Here is a 16,810-nt window from a genome sequence, read left to right as displayed (position 1 = left end):
GTTTTTGGTCATCTGAAAGGTGGTCATCCCTAACGATTTAAAGTATTAGCCAACTCGACCAGAGTTGTTGAAGCTTCAGCAGCTATTCATTCAGGAGTTCCGCTATCGGGCATAGCAGAGCAGCTATGTGGAAAGTTGCCAGACTATTGCAAGACTTTACTGTCTAGAGACTGATAGTGGTGTGACAAAATATTCTGAATAAAAATATTGACTGACATGAATCTTATGTAAATATTATTGCTCACCAAAATATTGTAATTCTATATTTGTAATGTAACTACTAAAAATATTGTGTCAATAATATCGTGGCATAGACTATCGTCCAAAAAAAGGGTATTTTATTTAAAAACATTTATAAAGCGTGACTGTCACCTGGCAGGTATCCTGGCGCTGGTAGCTACTCTTGTGGTTTATTGACGGGGGTGAACTGGAACTGAACCGGTTTTTATAGGGACAGGGGAAAGAGCCAAGTTTTAATACGTTTCCTGAATGGGAAGAGGTGAGGGATATGGCGTATGTCGACAGGTAGACTGTTCCATAGCTTGGCTGCAGCTACTCGGAACGATCTTCCTCCCATCCTGGCCCTCTTACAGCTGGGCACTCTCGCGAGGCAGGCAGTTGTGGACCTGAGTGTTCTTGTGGGAGTATACCAGGAGAACAGACGTTGAAGAGGTCTGGGTCCTATTCCATGTAATGCCTTGAAGACCAGGCAAAGGGCCTTGAAGGCAATGCGTTGCCTCAAAGGCAGCCAATGCAACTCGGCCAGTGCGGCAGTGGCCGAGGATCTCCTGGTCCATCCCAGAGCCAGTTTGGCTGCTGCCGACTGGACTCGTTGGAGTCTGTCCAGTAGTGTCGCAGGGGATTCAAGCAGTCAAGGCGACTAAGAATAGTACACCTGACTACTAGAGCTCTGGCGGAGGATGGAAGTAGAGGCAAGACTTTGCGCAGTGAGCGCATAAGGCCAGAGCAAGTTGCGACTGTTCTTGAGACCTGTGTTTCCATGCTTAATTGATGGTTGAGCATGACGCCCAGGTTGCGAACGGTGGTAGCTGGTAGGGGGTTGTTGGAGTTTTCCGGGGGCCAGAACTCAGCGGGCAGAGGGCGAGGTATGCGACTCGCAGGGCAGTACATCACCTCGGTTTTCGAGGCGTTGAACTGGAGTGAGTTCCGGTGCAACCAGCATGCCGTGTCTCGTAGGCAATCATGGAAGGCTTGCAAGGGAATGGAGTCTTCGCCTTCCCACGAGAGAAGGAGCTGAGTATCGTCCGCATAGTTTACTGTGGTCATGTTGTGTGACTTAATTAACGTGACCAGAGGTTTGAGGTAAACATTAAAAAGAATCGGACTGATAGAGGAACCCTGGGGGACACCGTGAGGGACAGGGGAGAAAACCGATTGGAAAGGGGGGAGGGAAACAGCCTGTTTTCTGTCGCTGAGGTAGGAGTGAAACCAGATCAGGGCCGTGCCGTCGATCCCTGCCGATTTCAACCGCTGTAGCAGGATCCTATGATTGACAGTATCGAATGCGGCAGACAGGTCAAGTAAAATGAGGGCCACGGCTTGGCCCCTGTCTGCGCGCATTCGAAGCTCCTCCATGGCCGTGAGCACCGCGGTTTCAGTGCCATGGGCTGGGCGAAACCCAAATTGGAATTCGTCCAAAAAATGGTGCTGCTCGAGGTGTGTTGAGAGGTATTTACTGACCCAGCGTTCGAGCACCTTCACCGGGAAAGGCAGGAGTGATATGGGGCGGAAGTTGGACAGACAATCTGGGTTTAGCGTGGGTTTCTTTAGCAGTGGGGTTATAAGCGCTTGCTTCCAGGAGCGGGGAACGACGCCGCAGCTCAGGGATTGATTACAAATCAAACGAAGGGTGTGAAATAGTAGATGCCCGCAGGTTTTCCATATTTTCGGTGGCAGAGGGTCAAGGGGGGATCCGGAAGTGATGCCCTGTGCGACTATTTCAAATTCCGTTTGAGGAATAGGAGGGAAAGCCAGCAATTTATCCGTGGGAGGACAGGGTGGCCTCAGAGATTCAAGGTCAGTGAGATTAGTTTTGGAAAGGGTGGAGAGAGTGGAAGACGGGGACGTTGCCAGGTTGTTAATGATAGTCTCAATTTTATCAGTAAAGAACTGGGCGAGGCTATCACAGAGGGACTGAGAGGGGGGGATGGAGTTTTTGATGCAGTCAGGGTGTAAGATATTGTCCAGAATCTGAAATATACTTTTTGGACTGTTAGCCGCATTGGTAATGGTGGAACAGTAGTAGTTCGCTTTACTCTCTGCAATAGCGGATTTGTAGTCCTGGAGTGCCTTCTTCCAGAGGGCTTTGTTGTTGTTACTATATCCGTGTCTCCACTTTCTCTCAGCTTGCTTGCAGGCTGATTTGAGGGTTTTCAAAGAGTCGTTATACCAGGGAGCCGAGGCTCTACCTTTCGGTTTACAGAGTTTAAGAGGGGCAGCAGAGTCCGCAAGGGAGGTGATTCTCGAGCTAAAGAGTCTATAGTTATCTTCCACAGAATTGGTAGTGGTGAAACTGTCCTCCACCTCGAAGGTTCTGGTGGAGGTGCTGAGTTTTTCTAACGCTTTCCAGTTTCGGTACAAGAATTGTGGAGGCGGGTGAGATTTGGCTTTGCTTGTTGTGGCATTATTGATATAGAATTTGATGAGCGAGTGGTCTGTCCAACTCATAGGCAGGATGTCGCCTATTTGGGTTAGGCCTGGGCTCGAGAAGATAAGATCGAGTCGGTTGCCTGCGGAATGAGTGGGGTCCTTTACCAGTTGTTGGAGGCCTACACTATCACAGGACAGCCGAAGGTTGTCTAGACCTGCGTCTAGGCTGCCATTTGGCCAGAGATTAAAATCTCCTAGAAGTACTAGTTTACTGTGAGAGGTTGCCATGTTGGTGACGGTCGTGAGAAAGGCTTGCTGTTGCAAGAGAGAAAAGGCCCCAGGTGGACGATAGCAGATGATTACCGTAAAAATATCTCCTTGATGGCGGTTTATAGACAGACCAAAGAGCTCGATTCCAGGAATCGGGTCTATGTCTAGGATGTTCGTTTGCCACGAGGCTTTGAGAATGACACCAACACCGCCACCGCGGCCCTTGGGTCTAGGAAGATGAAGAATGTTAAAGTTTAGCGGACAGGCGGCTGCTAGGTCAGTCTCACAGTTTGCGTGTGTCCAGGTCTCAGTTAAAAAGAGTACATCAAGATGGTGTGACTCGATAAGAAGATTGATTTCGGTGGCGTGTTTTGGTAAGGATCTTACGTTCAGGAGGCCTCCTACAGTTAGGTCCTTGTGTGTGAAGTCAGTTAAAGGAAAGGCAGTCTCTTCGAAGGAGAGCTTACCTTCATACGCATACCCTCGAAGGTCGAGCAAAGCCTCCCAGGTGGAGTCGGGGGATGATGGGCTGTGCCGGACAGGGTGTGTGGCGCTAGGCGCGTCCTCGTCGCGGACGAGCACAGACGAGCTTGCCTTAAGCGCGCCTTCGGCGCGCAATCGGCGTGCCCGCTGCGCTCGTCCGCTGCGCTTCCGACATTGACACATAGTTTATAGTGGTCACGGGTAGCGTGGGAGGGGGGCGTGGCCAACAAGAAGTGGGCGTGGCTGTCGGCTCCCTTCGGCGGTCAAAGGCGCCAAGAAACGGGTGGTTTCTGAGTCCCAGCAGCTAGTAATCAGCTGTTGTGGGATCAGGAATTGTGCAATCAGGCAAGTATTTTAAAACAATACAGTACACAAACAGATTTAAAATCGAATACAGAATACCTCCCGGCTTTCCGCCTCAGGAGTAGCAGCAGTGGAGCAGCGTTCGAGTGCAGCGCGCTCTATTTATGTCTGCGGGGGGGGGGGCGTGGCCAACAAGAAGTGGGCGTGGCTGTCGGCTCCCTTCGGCGGTCAAAGGCGCCAAGAACCGAGTGGTTTCTGAGTCCCAGCAGCTAGTAATCAGCTGTTGTGGGATCAGGAATTGTGCAATCAGGCAAGTATTTTAAAACAATACAGTACACAAACAGATTTAAAATCGAATACAGAATACCTCCCGGCTTTCCGCCTCAGGAGTAGCAGCAGTGGAGCAGCGTTCGAGTGCAGCGCGCTCTATTTATGTCTGCGGGGGGGGGCGTGGCCAACAAGAAGTGGGCGTGGCTGTCGGCTCCCTTCGGCGGTCAAAGGCGCCAAGAACCGAGTGGTTTCTGAGTCCCAGCAGCTAGTAATCAGCTGTTGTGGGATCAGGAATTGTGCAATCAGGCAAGTATTTTAAAACAATACAGTACACAAACAGATTTAAAATCGAATACAGAATACCTCCCGGCTTTCCGCCTCAGGAGTAGCAGCAGTGGAGCAGCGTTCGAGTGCAGCGCGCTCTATTTATGTCTGCGGGGGGGGCGTGGCCAACAAGAAGTGGGCGTGGCTGTCGGCTCCCTTCGGCGGTCAAAGGCGCCAAGAACCGAGTGGTTTCTGAGTCCCAGCAGCTAGTAATCAGCTGTTGTGGGATCAGGAATTGTGCAATCAGGCAAGTATTTTAAAACAATACAGTACACAAACAGATTTAAAATCGAATACAGAATACCTCCCGGCTTTCCGCCTCAGGAGTAGCAGCAGTGGAGCAATGGAGATGTTAGATGTAGTTTTAATGCAATTTATTTAAAATAGTAAGGGCCAGATATACAAAGCATTTCACTGGCCGCAAATGGCCCATCGGGCCTTTGCGACCAGTAAAATGCATTTTGCCATGTACAAAAGTCAATACGCGACTGGGCAACTTGTTACCGAATCGCATTTTGCCTCTGCAATTCGGTATTAAGAAGGGGTGTGTTTAGGGTGTTACTTCCTGATACCGAATAACGCTGGTATGTATCAATGTTTTGCAACCAGAATGCTGTCGCAAAACATTTATAATTTACCACGTCCGTAGAGGAGGTGGTAACCCATTCGCAAACGAGACGGGAGCACTTCTCCTATGTGAATGTGGGTGAAAAATGTTTTCAAGAGCAGGCAGTGGTCCCACGGACCACTACCTACTCTTAAAAAACTGAAAAGGAAAATGTTCCTTTTTATTTTTGTAATGCAGCTCATTTTCCTTTAAGGAAAACTGGTTGCATTACAAAAAACATGTTGCTTTATTTAAAAAGCAATCACAGACATGGTGGTCTGCTGACCCCAGCAGGCCACCATCCCTGAGATTGTAGCCATTCCCAATGGGTCGCAAATTGGGACCTGCCTCATGACTTGGATGAGGCAGGTCCATTTGCGACCCTTTGGGAATCGCAGACAGTGCCTGAGACAGTTGTATATAGCTGTTTGTGATTTCCTTATTGCGAATCACAAACATTTGCAATTAGGAAATTGCAAACTGACTTTTTTGTACCGCAGGCCCTTTATTAGTTAAAGAGAAATAATCTAAAATAGTTGTAATAAGTTATTTACATTTGTATATGTATATATACACTAAACTATTTTTTTATACATTTATATTAAAATATGAAGAGTTAAGTAAAGTTAAATTAACAAATATACATATAACTAACAAAAGTATGTAACCTAATTTAAATGTGGAAAAGAACATATGAAAAGTTTTATTTGTTACTTTATATTAAATATACAAATAATATATATTTATGTATACACTGTTTAACAAAAATACCTATATTTAAACAATTTTTAAAAAACAAAAAAATATTACCATTATCAAAATATAAGTTAAAAAACTAAATATTATCAAAATAATAATTCATTAAAATAATGTAAGAGAGAGAAAAAAAATCCCAAAGTACAAGTATTTGTATCTAAAAATAATATATACATTTCAAGAAAAATATATATATAAAAACAAATTAAAGATATAAAAAATTATTAATATACATCTAGTCTAACCAACATTGGTGAAAGTATTGGACATTGAAGGGGTTACTATTCCAACTCCAAATTAATCAACAGTAGAGAAGGCATTGGACTTAGCAGGGTTTGATTTACTATTCCCACTCCAATTCAAGCAACAGTTGGTAAAATGTTGGACTACAGAGACGTTATATTTACTTCTCCCCCTCCAATGTATGCAGCAATAAGTAAAGTGTTAGACTTTGGAGGGGTTAAATTTACTATTCCCACTCCAGTGTATGCAAGAGTAGGGAAAGAGTTGGACTTGTGAGGGGTTAAAGTTACTATTTCCACTCTAGTTTGAGTAAAAGTAGTTAAAGTGTTGACATTCGAACAGTGATTATATTTACTATTCCTACTCCGGTGTATGCAATAGTAGAGAAAGTGTTGGACTTCAGAGTAGCTAACTTACTGTTCCCACTTAAGCCTAGGCAACAGTAGGGAAAGTGCTGAACTTCGCAGAGGTTAGATTTACTATTCCTACTCCAGTTTAAGCTGCAGTAGGGAAAGTGTTGGATTTCGGAGGTGTCAGATTTATTATTCCAACTGCAATATATGCCCTGAGAGGGCCGGCCAAACAGTTATGCCTACTAGAGTGGAGCAACCCCTTCCCCTCCTGACCCCTGCTCTGGCAGGCCAGCCCTGCCCCAGGAAATGGAAAACTAAAATGATAAGAACGCTGGTTATTTTCATTTTAGTTTTCCTTTAACTACAGTGCGCAGAGCAGTGGGGTGACGCTCCTCCGCCTTAGCACTTAGCGGAGCACTTTGAACATTCAAACAAGCCAAAGACTTTGTAATACTGCTATACTTCTAATGAGACTATTACTGCAGGATTTCTTCTGTATCAATGTCTCTTGCCAGTCTTTTTATATCACTTAAATATTATTTCTTTCTTTTAGATTTAGCCCTGGAAATTTTCAACAAAAGCGTGAAAACACAACGAATAATGCCTCTTGAGAATCTGAGAAACTTTGTTCCAATCTACAATGGGGACCTCCACGAGCTAAAAGTCACAAGTTCCAGAACTAGTCTGAGTCCCCTAAAGTTCCAAAGGATGACCCGGTCTGACAATGATGAGCTTGGGCAGCTGGCCCTAAAGGCCCCGGAAGACACCCCGAAAAAGGCTTGGGTCCCTCTGGAGAACCCCATTGGTAACGGAACCAGGAACTCCTCCAACAAGTTCATCTACAGAACAGTCATGTCCCTTTCCCAAGGACACTTGTCTGAGATCATCAGTGCAGCTTCAGTACCCCAGCCAGTAAAAGCCAACGTAAAGCGTGATTCATCAATTGGCAATTCTTGCAAAGACCCTAAACCTGGGTTGGTGTTTGAGGACTATGAATTGAGCGTCAGTTCTAACCGTGGGAAAGGCAAAACTGCTTCCCTCAGTCCTCAGCGCAATCGAACTATGGACAATGCGTCACCTCCTCTGATGGTAAAGAGATACAACACCATGGTCAAGAGCAATGAGATGATCTATCCCCTCCGTCTTCAGATGAAAGCACCTAATACGAATCAAACCGCAGGACCACTGAACCTTGCAGATCCATGCAATATCAAAGAGCTGGCTCCTAGGAAAATAACTGAGGGTGTGGCGGCTACTAGCTGCCCTAAAGAAAACAGTGCGGCTGCCCATGAGATAGCACCCAAGTCCCAAAGTAGCTTGTAGGCAGCACCTCCTGAGAGGTGTGCTTTCAATATGTGGTGTCATCATATAAACCAAGCAAATTCCTTGAGCTGTGGTGCAATTGCACAATTTTATCAAAAAGCCCCTTCATTTTACAGTGCTCACAAAAACTCCCACCCCAGCGTGATGTGTGTAGAAACAATGGTACAATTGTAAACACTCATAGTACACCTGCATGTTGTGCACAAAGCCTTCACATGTCATCTTGCCAAACCCCAATCACGTTAGAAATGTTTCCTCATGAGAACATCTTCCTTCCTTTCTAACCAAATCATGTATGCTCTCTAAAAAATGTGCTTTGATATCTGTGAAGAAATTGTTTTCTTCATGGTATTTCAACTAGGTGCTTACAACCCTCCAAGGAACTTTGACCCCTATTTAGGATTTGGAGGATGGGATACTCTGTGAAAACATTGTGGCTATCCCATTCACTGTATTACAAGTGTCATACGCCAAATGCACTTGTAATATGGAGGATGGGATATCAGCCACTTTTGTGATATAGTATCTTGTCCACAACCAGTTGTACGTCTGTCCTCAAAAATGATTTCTTATCCCCTTGTGTCAATGGTTATTGTCCAGACATTATCGAGGAGTGGAATATCCTAGAATTAAATGCATGAGGTAGTGTCATATGTATGGTGGACATAAATTTGACATGTACCTCACTCTGCCACATCACCATCTGCCTCTAGAAATGCTATCTTTTCACAGACCTCCTGGCCTCCTGCAACCTGAGTTTCCTAAAGTGCTGCCTGGCTTTACTCCACTTACCTTTCACACCCCAATGTGTTGAAGGAATGCATTGATGTAGTTTAGTTGAAAACCCATTGATTAATTGCCTTATTTCATTCCAAAATATTGTAGATCACAATCCTTACTCCACTCACAGTTTAACCAGCTTATGTGCACACATCTAGATAAGACCCATCTCATGGTACTGTCCATCATTACCTGATTCACTCCACTGCCTTGAGGTGGCTTTCCTCAGAATGTGGTGTGGGTTGTGCAGACAGGTTCCTAAAGTCATGGAAACCATCACCCAAATGTGTATAATAATATTCGTTTTTATAGTACAGTCAGAAGACTGACCTGTATCTTCATGCATGACAGAAAGTGCCTAGTATCATCCAAATGAAGAGTGACTGTTTGCTTGGCTATGAAAAGTTGAAAGTTTGTACTTTCAAGATTTAACCTAGCCTCTGACTGACAGGTAGCACACAAATGTCTGCAGCGGTCACTCAACTAACTAAATTATTGTCCTATGTTTACCATTGGTTGCGGTTGTTCAGAAGTGCTTTAATATCCTGGATAGTTCCTTGAGACTTTCCCCTGAAAACTTCACTGAAACAGAGCTGGCTCTGAACATAAAATCCCAGTCAGTTAGCTTCCCTCTTCCCATCTCAGGCACACCTCATTTATAAAACACATTCTACAATCGTGTTATGCTAAGTTATGTCATGCGATTGTAATTTGTGTAATGCACATTCTGCCATTGGTATCACTTTGCACCACTCTCAACACTCAGTGCCTTCCCAACTGATTCTAAGGTTACATAAGAGACTAGAGTCTGAATCAGCTTGGGATAATGTGTTATGGGTCTTGTTTATTCATATCCTCATCTAGGTTGTTAGATGTTATTCTGCCCGCTGTTGGCATTTGATTTTGGTGTTTGAGGGTTAGGGCTGGACTGTTTTGCTAGATGTTTATTCATCTTCTAGGTCTATCAACGTGGAAATTGTCTCCTAGACTACACATTTGTTTATGGAGATTTTTAGAATGAATTGTTATTGAGTAGTTTGATTGCCAGCTATATGGCATATCTTTGACTTATTAGATGTATGTTAAGAGTGCTGCATAATATGTTCTTTTCTGGTTTAGAGATGGGTGGTAATGGCGCATCCAAACAAAAGCTGACAAATGTCTCGCCTCCCATCCGTTGGTTTCCCAGCTTCATTTACAGGTGAGGGAACCACTGTCTTTCAGATGGTGAATCCTCCTCTGACAAAAATGATCGCCCTCCCATCTGTACAAGAATATGACATCATAGGAACCACCCTATTTAGGGCAGCAACGTCACCATAATTTCTGATAGCTTTTCGCTTCAAGACCTCTATGTGTTCCATGATGGTCTCAGATTGGACCATTTCTAAAATGACTCCCATGCACTGGGAAATCTTTGGGTATGTCAGGGATATTTCATGTTTATTTTCCCAAAATAAAACCACCACTTTTGGGGATTTTGTTGTTAAAAACATTTGTCATGTCACCTTGGCATGGCTGCCAATAGATAGAGTGAAGTTCTGCCAAAAATGCTCCCACTGTGTCATCAGAAGCAACTTCGCTGAAAATTCCTCTCCATACGGGCAAATAACTGCAAACAAGATGGGCCGGACACTGCTGGAGTGACAGAGGTTTGCCTTAGCTGACCGAGCCTTTTAAATGCCATTCACCCCAAAATAATTAGGGCTTTAATATGTGGTGTATCATAAGGTAAGTGTCATTGTGATTGCAATGACAGCCAACTACATTGTATATGTCTGCTTTGTTGGACTTATGCGAGTTGATCGGTCTAATGGGCTCTGATGGAAGATAGAACATGTTTTTGTAGCCACATGATAGCTATCTATATGGCATAAATGGAATGTGTCTAGTATGTTCTATTGGGATTTTTTTTTTTGTGAGGAGACCACTTCACTCCAGGTCATTAAGGCTACTGTTTTAAGTATTGAAATTTTCACCAAAAAATCTGTATCTTTAGGTTGGATAATCTGATTGTTCAAAGTAAGCAAAACAAAAATACATTAATTTAGTATGTTAAAGTCAACTACTGGAGACTGTGTCCGTAATGTCCTGGAGGAAGTAGGTCACCCTAGTTCTTTGTTTCGTAGGGGTTAAGCTGGTGAAAACAAACTGATTGTATATATTGGCTGCATTAGATGTATGAAATAAGTTGTGTATGATGAGTTGCCTTTTGTATACTGGTGTGTCTTGTACAAATAATGCAGACATTACTAGGGGTGGGTGGAATGTTTAGTCCCACCCGTGACATCGGCAGATTTTGGTCACTTCACGTTACTCTTTAAGACAGATTTGTGGGCAAATTCCCCAAGTCGCCACCTGGCAGAATTTTCCTCCGACAAAGCTCCCGAAAATGCGAGCTGGAAAGCGAGCGCGAGATTTGGAGTCCCCTAGCATGATTTTCTAACACAGGGGGTCTCGAGCAGTCATGATCAGAAGGCTGCAGTTCAAGTAGATTTGTTGCTGCTTGAGTATATTTTCTACTCGAGTTAGCAAAATCTACTCGAATGGCCGCATGCTATTGCACTATGCATGGTGCTGTTCACAGTGATTTTCAGCACTGCTCACACTGTCACAAATTTTTATGTAAGCCCGCGAACTCCACGGAGTGAAACTCCACTAGTTCCGCCGACCCCTAGACATTACACAATATAGTGCTGCTTACAAAAGATAGCTATCAGGAAATTATAGTGAACTTTGAATGCAAACACATATAACTTTTCTTTGGAGGGTTGTCGCTATGTTGATGTGATGATGATGAAGAAAGAGATTTGTCAAGCACGAACAATCCCCTAGGACAATATCCTGGTTCTAATAGGATTGAGCTAACTATTCGCAAGAGATTTATGGATCCAAAATGGGGTTTGTGAAAACGTGAGTTTTAAGGACCACTCCAACCAGTAATTGATTCTCAGTCAAGCACAATGGCATGGGAAGGGAATTCCAATCCTTGGCTGCCAAGTAGGAAAAGGCATGGCCAGCTTGTTGAGTCTTTCTAATATTTGGAATCTTAAGAAGTTTACTGCCCGATCAATGTAAATGTCATGTTAGATGAATTTGACTTCCATAAATGTGAGTCACAGAGTTGTGAAAAGCCCTAAGAACTATGCACATGGATTTAAAAGCAGGAAAAGACAGGTATGCCTGGCAATGATTATATGTGCTGCGAGATATGACCATATTTAGACAAGTAGAATATTAATCACACTGTGACTGTTGGATGTCGACAAGATGATGGAGAAAGGTTTTGGGAACGTCAATAAAGAGGGAATTATAGTTGTCCACTTAAGCCACAATCTCTACTAGTTGGCAAGAAGTTTTAACCAAGAATGAGATCATTTTTTAGATGTTTTAGATGGTAAAAAAACAAGATGTAGAGATGTTGTTGACTTGTGAAGTGAAATAAAGAAAGCAGTCAAACGAAAGTTTAAGATACTTCTGAGGCAGGAATTGAATGAGGGCCCAGATCTGTGGGTCACAATGACAAGGCATCATGAGTTGTGATATTGCCAATAATCGAGATCTTAGTTTTGTCTATCTTAACTTCGAAGATACTTTTTGTCATCTATTTTTTGTCATCCAAGAAACCACTTCAAGAAGAAAATTGCAAAAGGCTGTGAGTGTAAGTGAGGAATTTTGATGTAGACAAACTAATATCTGGATGTTGTCTTTATTGGTAATGAATATGAAACCAAAAGATTGAATGGTTCTTGCAATAGAAGCTAGATATTTTTTTTAAAGCGTTGGACTAAGGGATGAGCCCTGTGGCACCCCGGACAAGTTAACCTTTAAAACAGCAGTGAACAGGCGGAGGGTGAGAGAATTCAACTATGGGCCAGATCTCTGAAGCCTGATTAATAAAGGCTGTCTAATATAATCACATGAGAAACTTGTCAATAGCTGATGACAGATCTAACAAAATGAAGACTTCATTGCCTTCTCGATTTGTCAGCAGATGAAGGATAATCCTTAATTGAAAGAAGGTGTATTCTGTGCTGTGCAAAGATTGAAAACTGGCTTGGTAGGATCTAGTTACAAACTAATGCCACCATGTGAGGAGGGGGCGGGACTTTGTAGGAGGGGGGCCTCGGGCAGAGAGCTAAGAGGTTCTCTGCCCCTCACCAAGCCCCCCTCACCCTGCGCTTCTCCCATAAAAATAAAACCAAAGGGTCATTGAGGCTGTCACAGATGTCCTGGGGTGATTCACTCTTCTTAATGGACATCAGATGCTTACATCCTCCAAAAACGAGCTGAAAATCCATTGTTTACAGTGGTTTCAGCTCATTTTTCCTGCCACTGTGTGATTTCGGCTCCTCACCTGGTGACAGTGTGAAGGGAGCACCATGTGAGTTGGCAGGTATGGTATGAGTTGTAAATTAATCTCTTTTTAAAGACCTTAATGGACAATGACAGTTCAGAGATCGACCTATGGTTACCTGGGTCAGAGGGTCAGCCATTTGCCCGTTGAGCAGTTCTTTTACCATTGCTTGTTTCCAAAAGGATGTAATAGAACCTTACACTAGGGAGGAGTTACAGATCTGAATAACAATACAAATGATGCTTAGAGATTCTGCATGTACAATGTGGGCAGGGTACAGATCTAGTGGGGAGCCCTATTTTAATGGTAGGAACATGTGAGATATTTTGTCCTGTGTAAGGGGGTAAAGTTGGAGATAACAGCTGGCAATGGAGGAGAGTTTTGAGGTAACCAAATATGTAAACTTGAGGATAGACAAATAGTGGTGAATTTTACAGATTTTACCTAAAAAGGATGACAGCGACACATAGTGACTCTGTTGAAGAGATAGTTGGGGTACAGCAGTCAGGATTGGCAAGAGAATGTATTTAACATCTCCTTTGCAGAATATGAGGAATTGCTAATTGTTTGGTGTAAAAAGTAGGCCCAGATGGAATTTCAATTACACCCGGAGTAATCCGAATATTTTCGGTAATTCTACATTACTCTTTGACATGGAATTACTGATATGTGATAACTCCTGCTAGTGTAATTAAGAGTAATTTTGCATAGAAAAAATCCTACCACAAGAGCACATTTAGTGAGTGCAAGTGGCTACTCATGCTCGCTCTTCATGTTCTGCTGCATTAAGCGCTATTTCTTAGCGCAAAATGATTCCTTGCAACCATTTTGGACGCAAGGGTGCATTTTGCACTAACAAAATACCGCTAAATACTGGGAGTAAGTGGGGACAAATCTTTTCCCAAGAGCACATTTAGCGAGTGACTGCTTGCACTCGCTAGTTTTGTTGCATTTTGCGCTAATTCTTAGCAAAAAATTAATTCTTGCACCCATTTTGCATGCTAAGAAATAGTGATAAATGCAGAATTATCCTTCTCATAATTATCCGTAAACTTGTGGAATTCCTAGGTAATTTTGCGTGATTATTCTACACTGAATTACGCTAGTTACGCTCACCCCTAGTAAAAAGCATCTTGGGATCAATGGACTAAATCTTTGAAGGACTGTGAATTGGATTGATGTGCAGCTCAGGCACATGTGGAATAGGAAGTCTTCCAAAACTTTTCACTTCTTTTTTCACATGTGATTAGCCTCTCTCGGCTCATGACTATACCAGAGAGCCAAACATCAACAGTGCAAATTTGTAGCGGCGCAAAGTGAAACTAATTTGCCTAGGCTGAGAGAGATCCAAGAATTAGGGGGCATATTATCAAGGACGGCGTTAAAATTATCGCCGGTTTAGCGGCAGAAAACTGCCGCTAAAGAGGCGATAATGGGCTTGATAATATGCCCTGGAGAATTCCAATAGCAGTACAAAAGGGGGTGGTGATGGACGGAGCATCAGAACCAATCAAACACTCACACCCAGTCAACAGATCTGGGTTTGATCCATCACCGTTCTTAAGCCCACTCTGCCACCCCAGTTCAGACATGGCCATATGCAAATCAGTCTGACCCTGTGCCTCATGGGAACAGTTCAGCCCGAACAGCCAAGCCATGCCTTCCCTGGACCGGAAACAAGCTTCCTAGGACCGGTTTCTGGCATTTCAGCCAGGCTTGCTTGAATCCAGTGGCAAAGTGAGCAAGGGACTCACGTCTGAGCATACCCTGCCAACTTATGGCGAACAAAGCGGTACAAAAGGGGGTGGTGATGGACGGAGCATCAGAACCAACCAAACACTCACACCCAGTCAACAGATCTGGGTTTGATCCATCACCGTTCTTAAGCCCACTCTGCCACCCCAGTTCAGACATGGCCACAGGGTCAAGACTGATTTGCATATGGCTGGGTTCAAACTGGAACGGCATGGTGAGCAAAAAACGATGGATTTAGGCCCAGATCTCTGTACTGGGGTGAATGTATGACATTGTTCTGCATTCTTTCCATCAATTGTTGTTTTCGAATTCCAATAGAAGCCCATGTTCACACCAGAACATGGACTTCTATTGGAATTCTCAAGGGCATATTATCAAGCCCATTATCGCCACTTTAGCGGCAGTTTTCTGCCGCTTAACCGGCGATAATTTTTAACGCCGTTCTTGATAATATGCTCCTAAATTGGCAAATGGCCTCTGGGAGATAAGTGCTAAAAGCTGGTTTGGATTGTTCCAGTAACTGAAGGAAACTATTCGCAGAAGATCTCTCTTAGATGTGTTTACTTTTGTTGGTGGACAAGAGTGTATATTTCTGGTGGATTGCTCTTGGATGAGGAATATAAAAAGGAAAGAGGAAATAATTAGACCAAGCAAGGGGACTTACTGAATCATGTGATCTAGCATTAATATTAGAAAAAGTTAAATCGAATATATCACCCACTTAATTGGTCCGGCTGCGCACCAGAGAGGCCCACAGATATGCAGGACCTTAGGACATCACCTGGAAATCAAGGTGTCTCCATCCAGTGTGTAAGACAATACTTGGAGTTTTAACTCAACATAGCATATTACAGTGTACTATGTTTCACCTGCATAGTCTATTATTTTACAAAGTATTTAACTCTTGACTGGATGCCTCATTTTATTACCACTAAGTACCCCACAGAGCAAGGATTACTATTGCAGCAGTGTTGTGTTTAGTAGATAACTTATGTGTCCTTCTTTTCCAATGTTCAAGACATACATTGACCACTTTGTGTTCACTGGGCACCCACACAATTGCAGGATTTTAAGTTGATTACATGAGTCATTAAAGGGGGGTGTTGGTGTCTAGAGGTGGAGTGAGGGTCCTTGAGAACATGTAAAATGCGATTCATTGTTAGACGTACTGATTGTGGGTAGCATAGGTTCAGACGTAGGTCTGGAGTCTTTGTAAAATCTTTTCAGAAGGAGTTGGTGAGGGGTGTATGGCTATTTGCAGGGGGCACTATGCCCAGACGTGAGTTACAAAATCAGAAAAACTCAGTTTTTTTAAATAAAATTATATATTAAATGCAGAGTTACTTGGTTTCCAGTATAGTCCATTCACAGGGAGAGATTTATGAGGACAACCCTCGTGAGGAGTAGTACATAGTCCTACTTGCTCTAAAAACACAGAGCCTCAACAAATTGCATTACCGAGGTCCTACAAGCTGTTATAATAAATTCTGAAAAATGCTTTTTGGCGTTAGATTAGAGTTAGTCAAAATTATCTTGTTTGCCTCTTTCTATAGAAATGTCCAATTATGTAAAAAAATGGGGGCTGCTAAAATAAAGAAAATGTGCACATGACCATTTTTTACCTCACAGATTAGCATCAACCATTTGTCTTTTGCATACTGCAATTTGAGCTCTCTCTAAATGTTGATACCAAGGCCTGCTGTTACTAGATCTGGGTGAACTTTTAATTATGCCAGAGAAATTGGAGTAATTTCAGTAATTACACATTACGCTGTGATGCAAAATTACCAAAATGATGTGATTGTGCCAGCTTTAGTAATTGAGAGTAATTTGGGTGGAAAATCCGACCACATGAGCACAGGAGCAACAAATTAAGGGTATCCTCTATATGTTAGTGAAATGTATACCCCGTTGCTTCTACTTTTACTCTCATCTAATCAGCGTCAAGGAAGTATTTTGTGTCTTCTTGTGATACTATTGGCAAAAGTAATGTGATGCCACGTCCTATGGGGACATGAGGTTTCAAAGGACGAGTGATGTAAGCCTGCTAATGCAATGAGTCTTTTTTTTAAATGCCTCTGTTTGTGTCACTTGAGAATGTCCTACAGTGTTTAGTGATATCAAGTAACTCTGGAGTACTTTCTGTTAATTGAAGATTTCAACCAATGAGGAGACTATTTTTATAAATGTAATACAAAATAGAAATGTAGGGCTGGGAGTGTGTATTATGATAAATAAAATCTATTTAGCTTTAAGGTAGTCTTTATTAGTCCCAAATCCTGGTAGTTTACTGGTGTCACGAGAACCTAGAATGTTTTGGGGATATTGTCATCTGAGAGGAAAGTCCATATTGCCCTTCAGGCATAATCAAGCCTG

At 43.1% G+C, this 16,810-nt stretch overlaps 1 protein-coding gene across 1 annotated transcript in view; it reads left to right on the top strand.

Annotated features, from left to right (window-relative positions):
* The window catches only part of TTLL10 (tubulin tyrosine ligase like 10), a 448,425-nt gene extending 432,365 nt beyond the window's left edge, over positions 1-16,060 (top strand). Inside the window, exon 15 of the mRNA XM_085609638.1 lies at positions 6,773-16,060. Coding sequence (XP_085465764.1) covers positions 6,773-7,542 — 770 coding nt within the window. The 3' untranslated portion in view covers positions 7,543-16,060. The remainder of the gene's footprint in view (positions 1-6,772) is intronic.
* The last annotated feature ends 750 nt before the right edge of the window (positions 16,061-16,810 follow it).

Source organism: Triturus cristatus, chromosome 1_2 (assembly GCF_964204655.1).
Source record: "Triturus cristatus chromosome 1_2, aTriCri1.1, whole genome shotgun sequence".
Lineage (NCBI taxonomy): Eukaryota > Metazoa > Chordata > Amphibia > Caudata > Salamandridae > Triturus > Triturus cristatus.
This window is presented reverse-complemented; position numbering and strand designations above follow the sequence as displayed.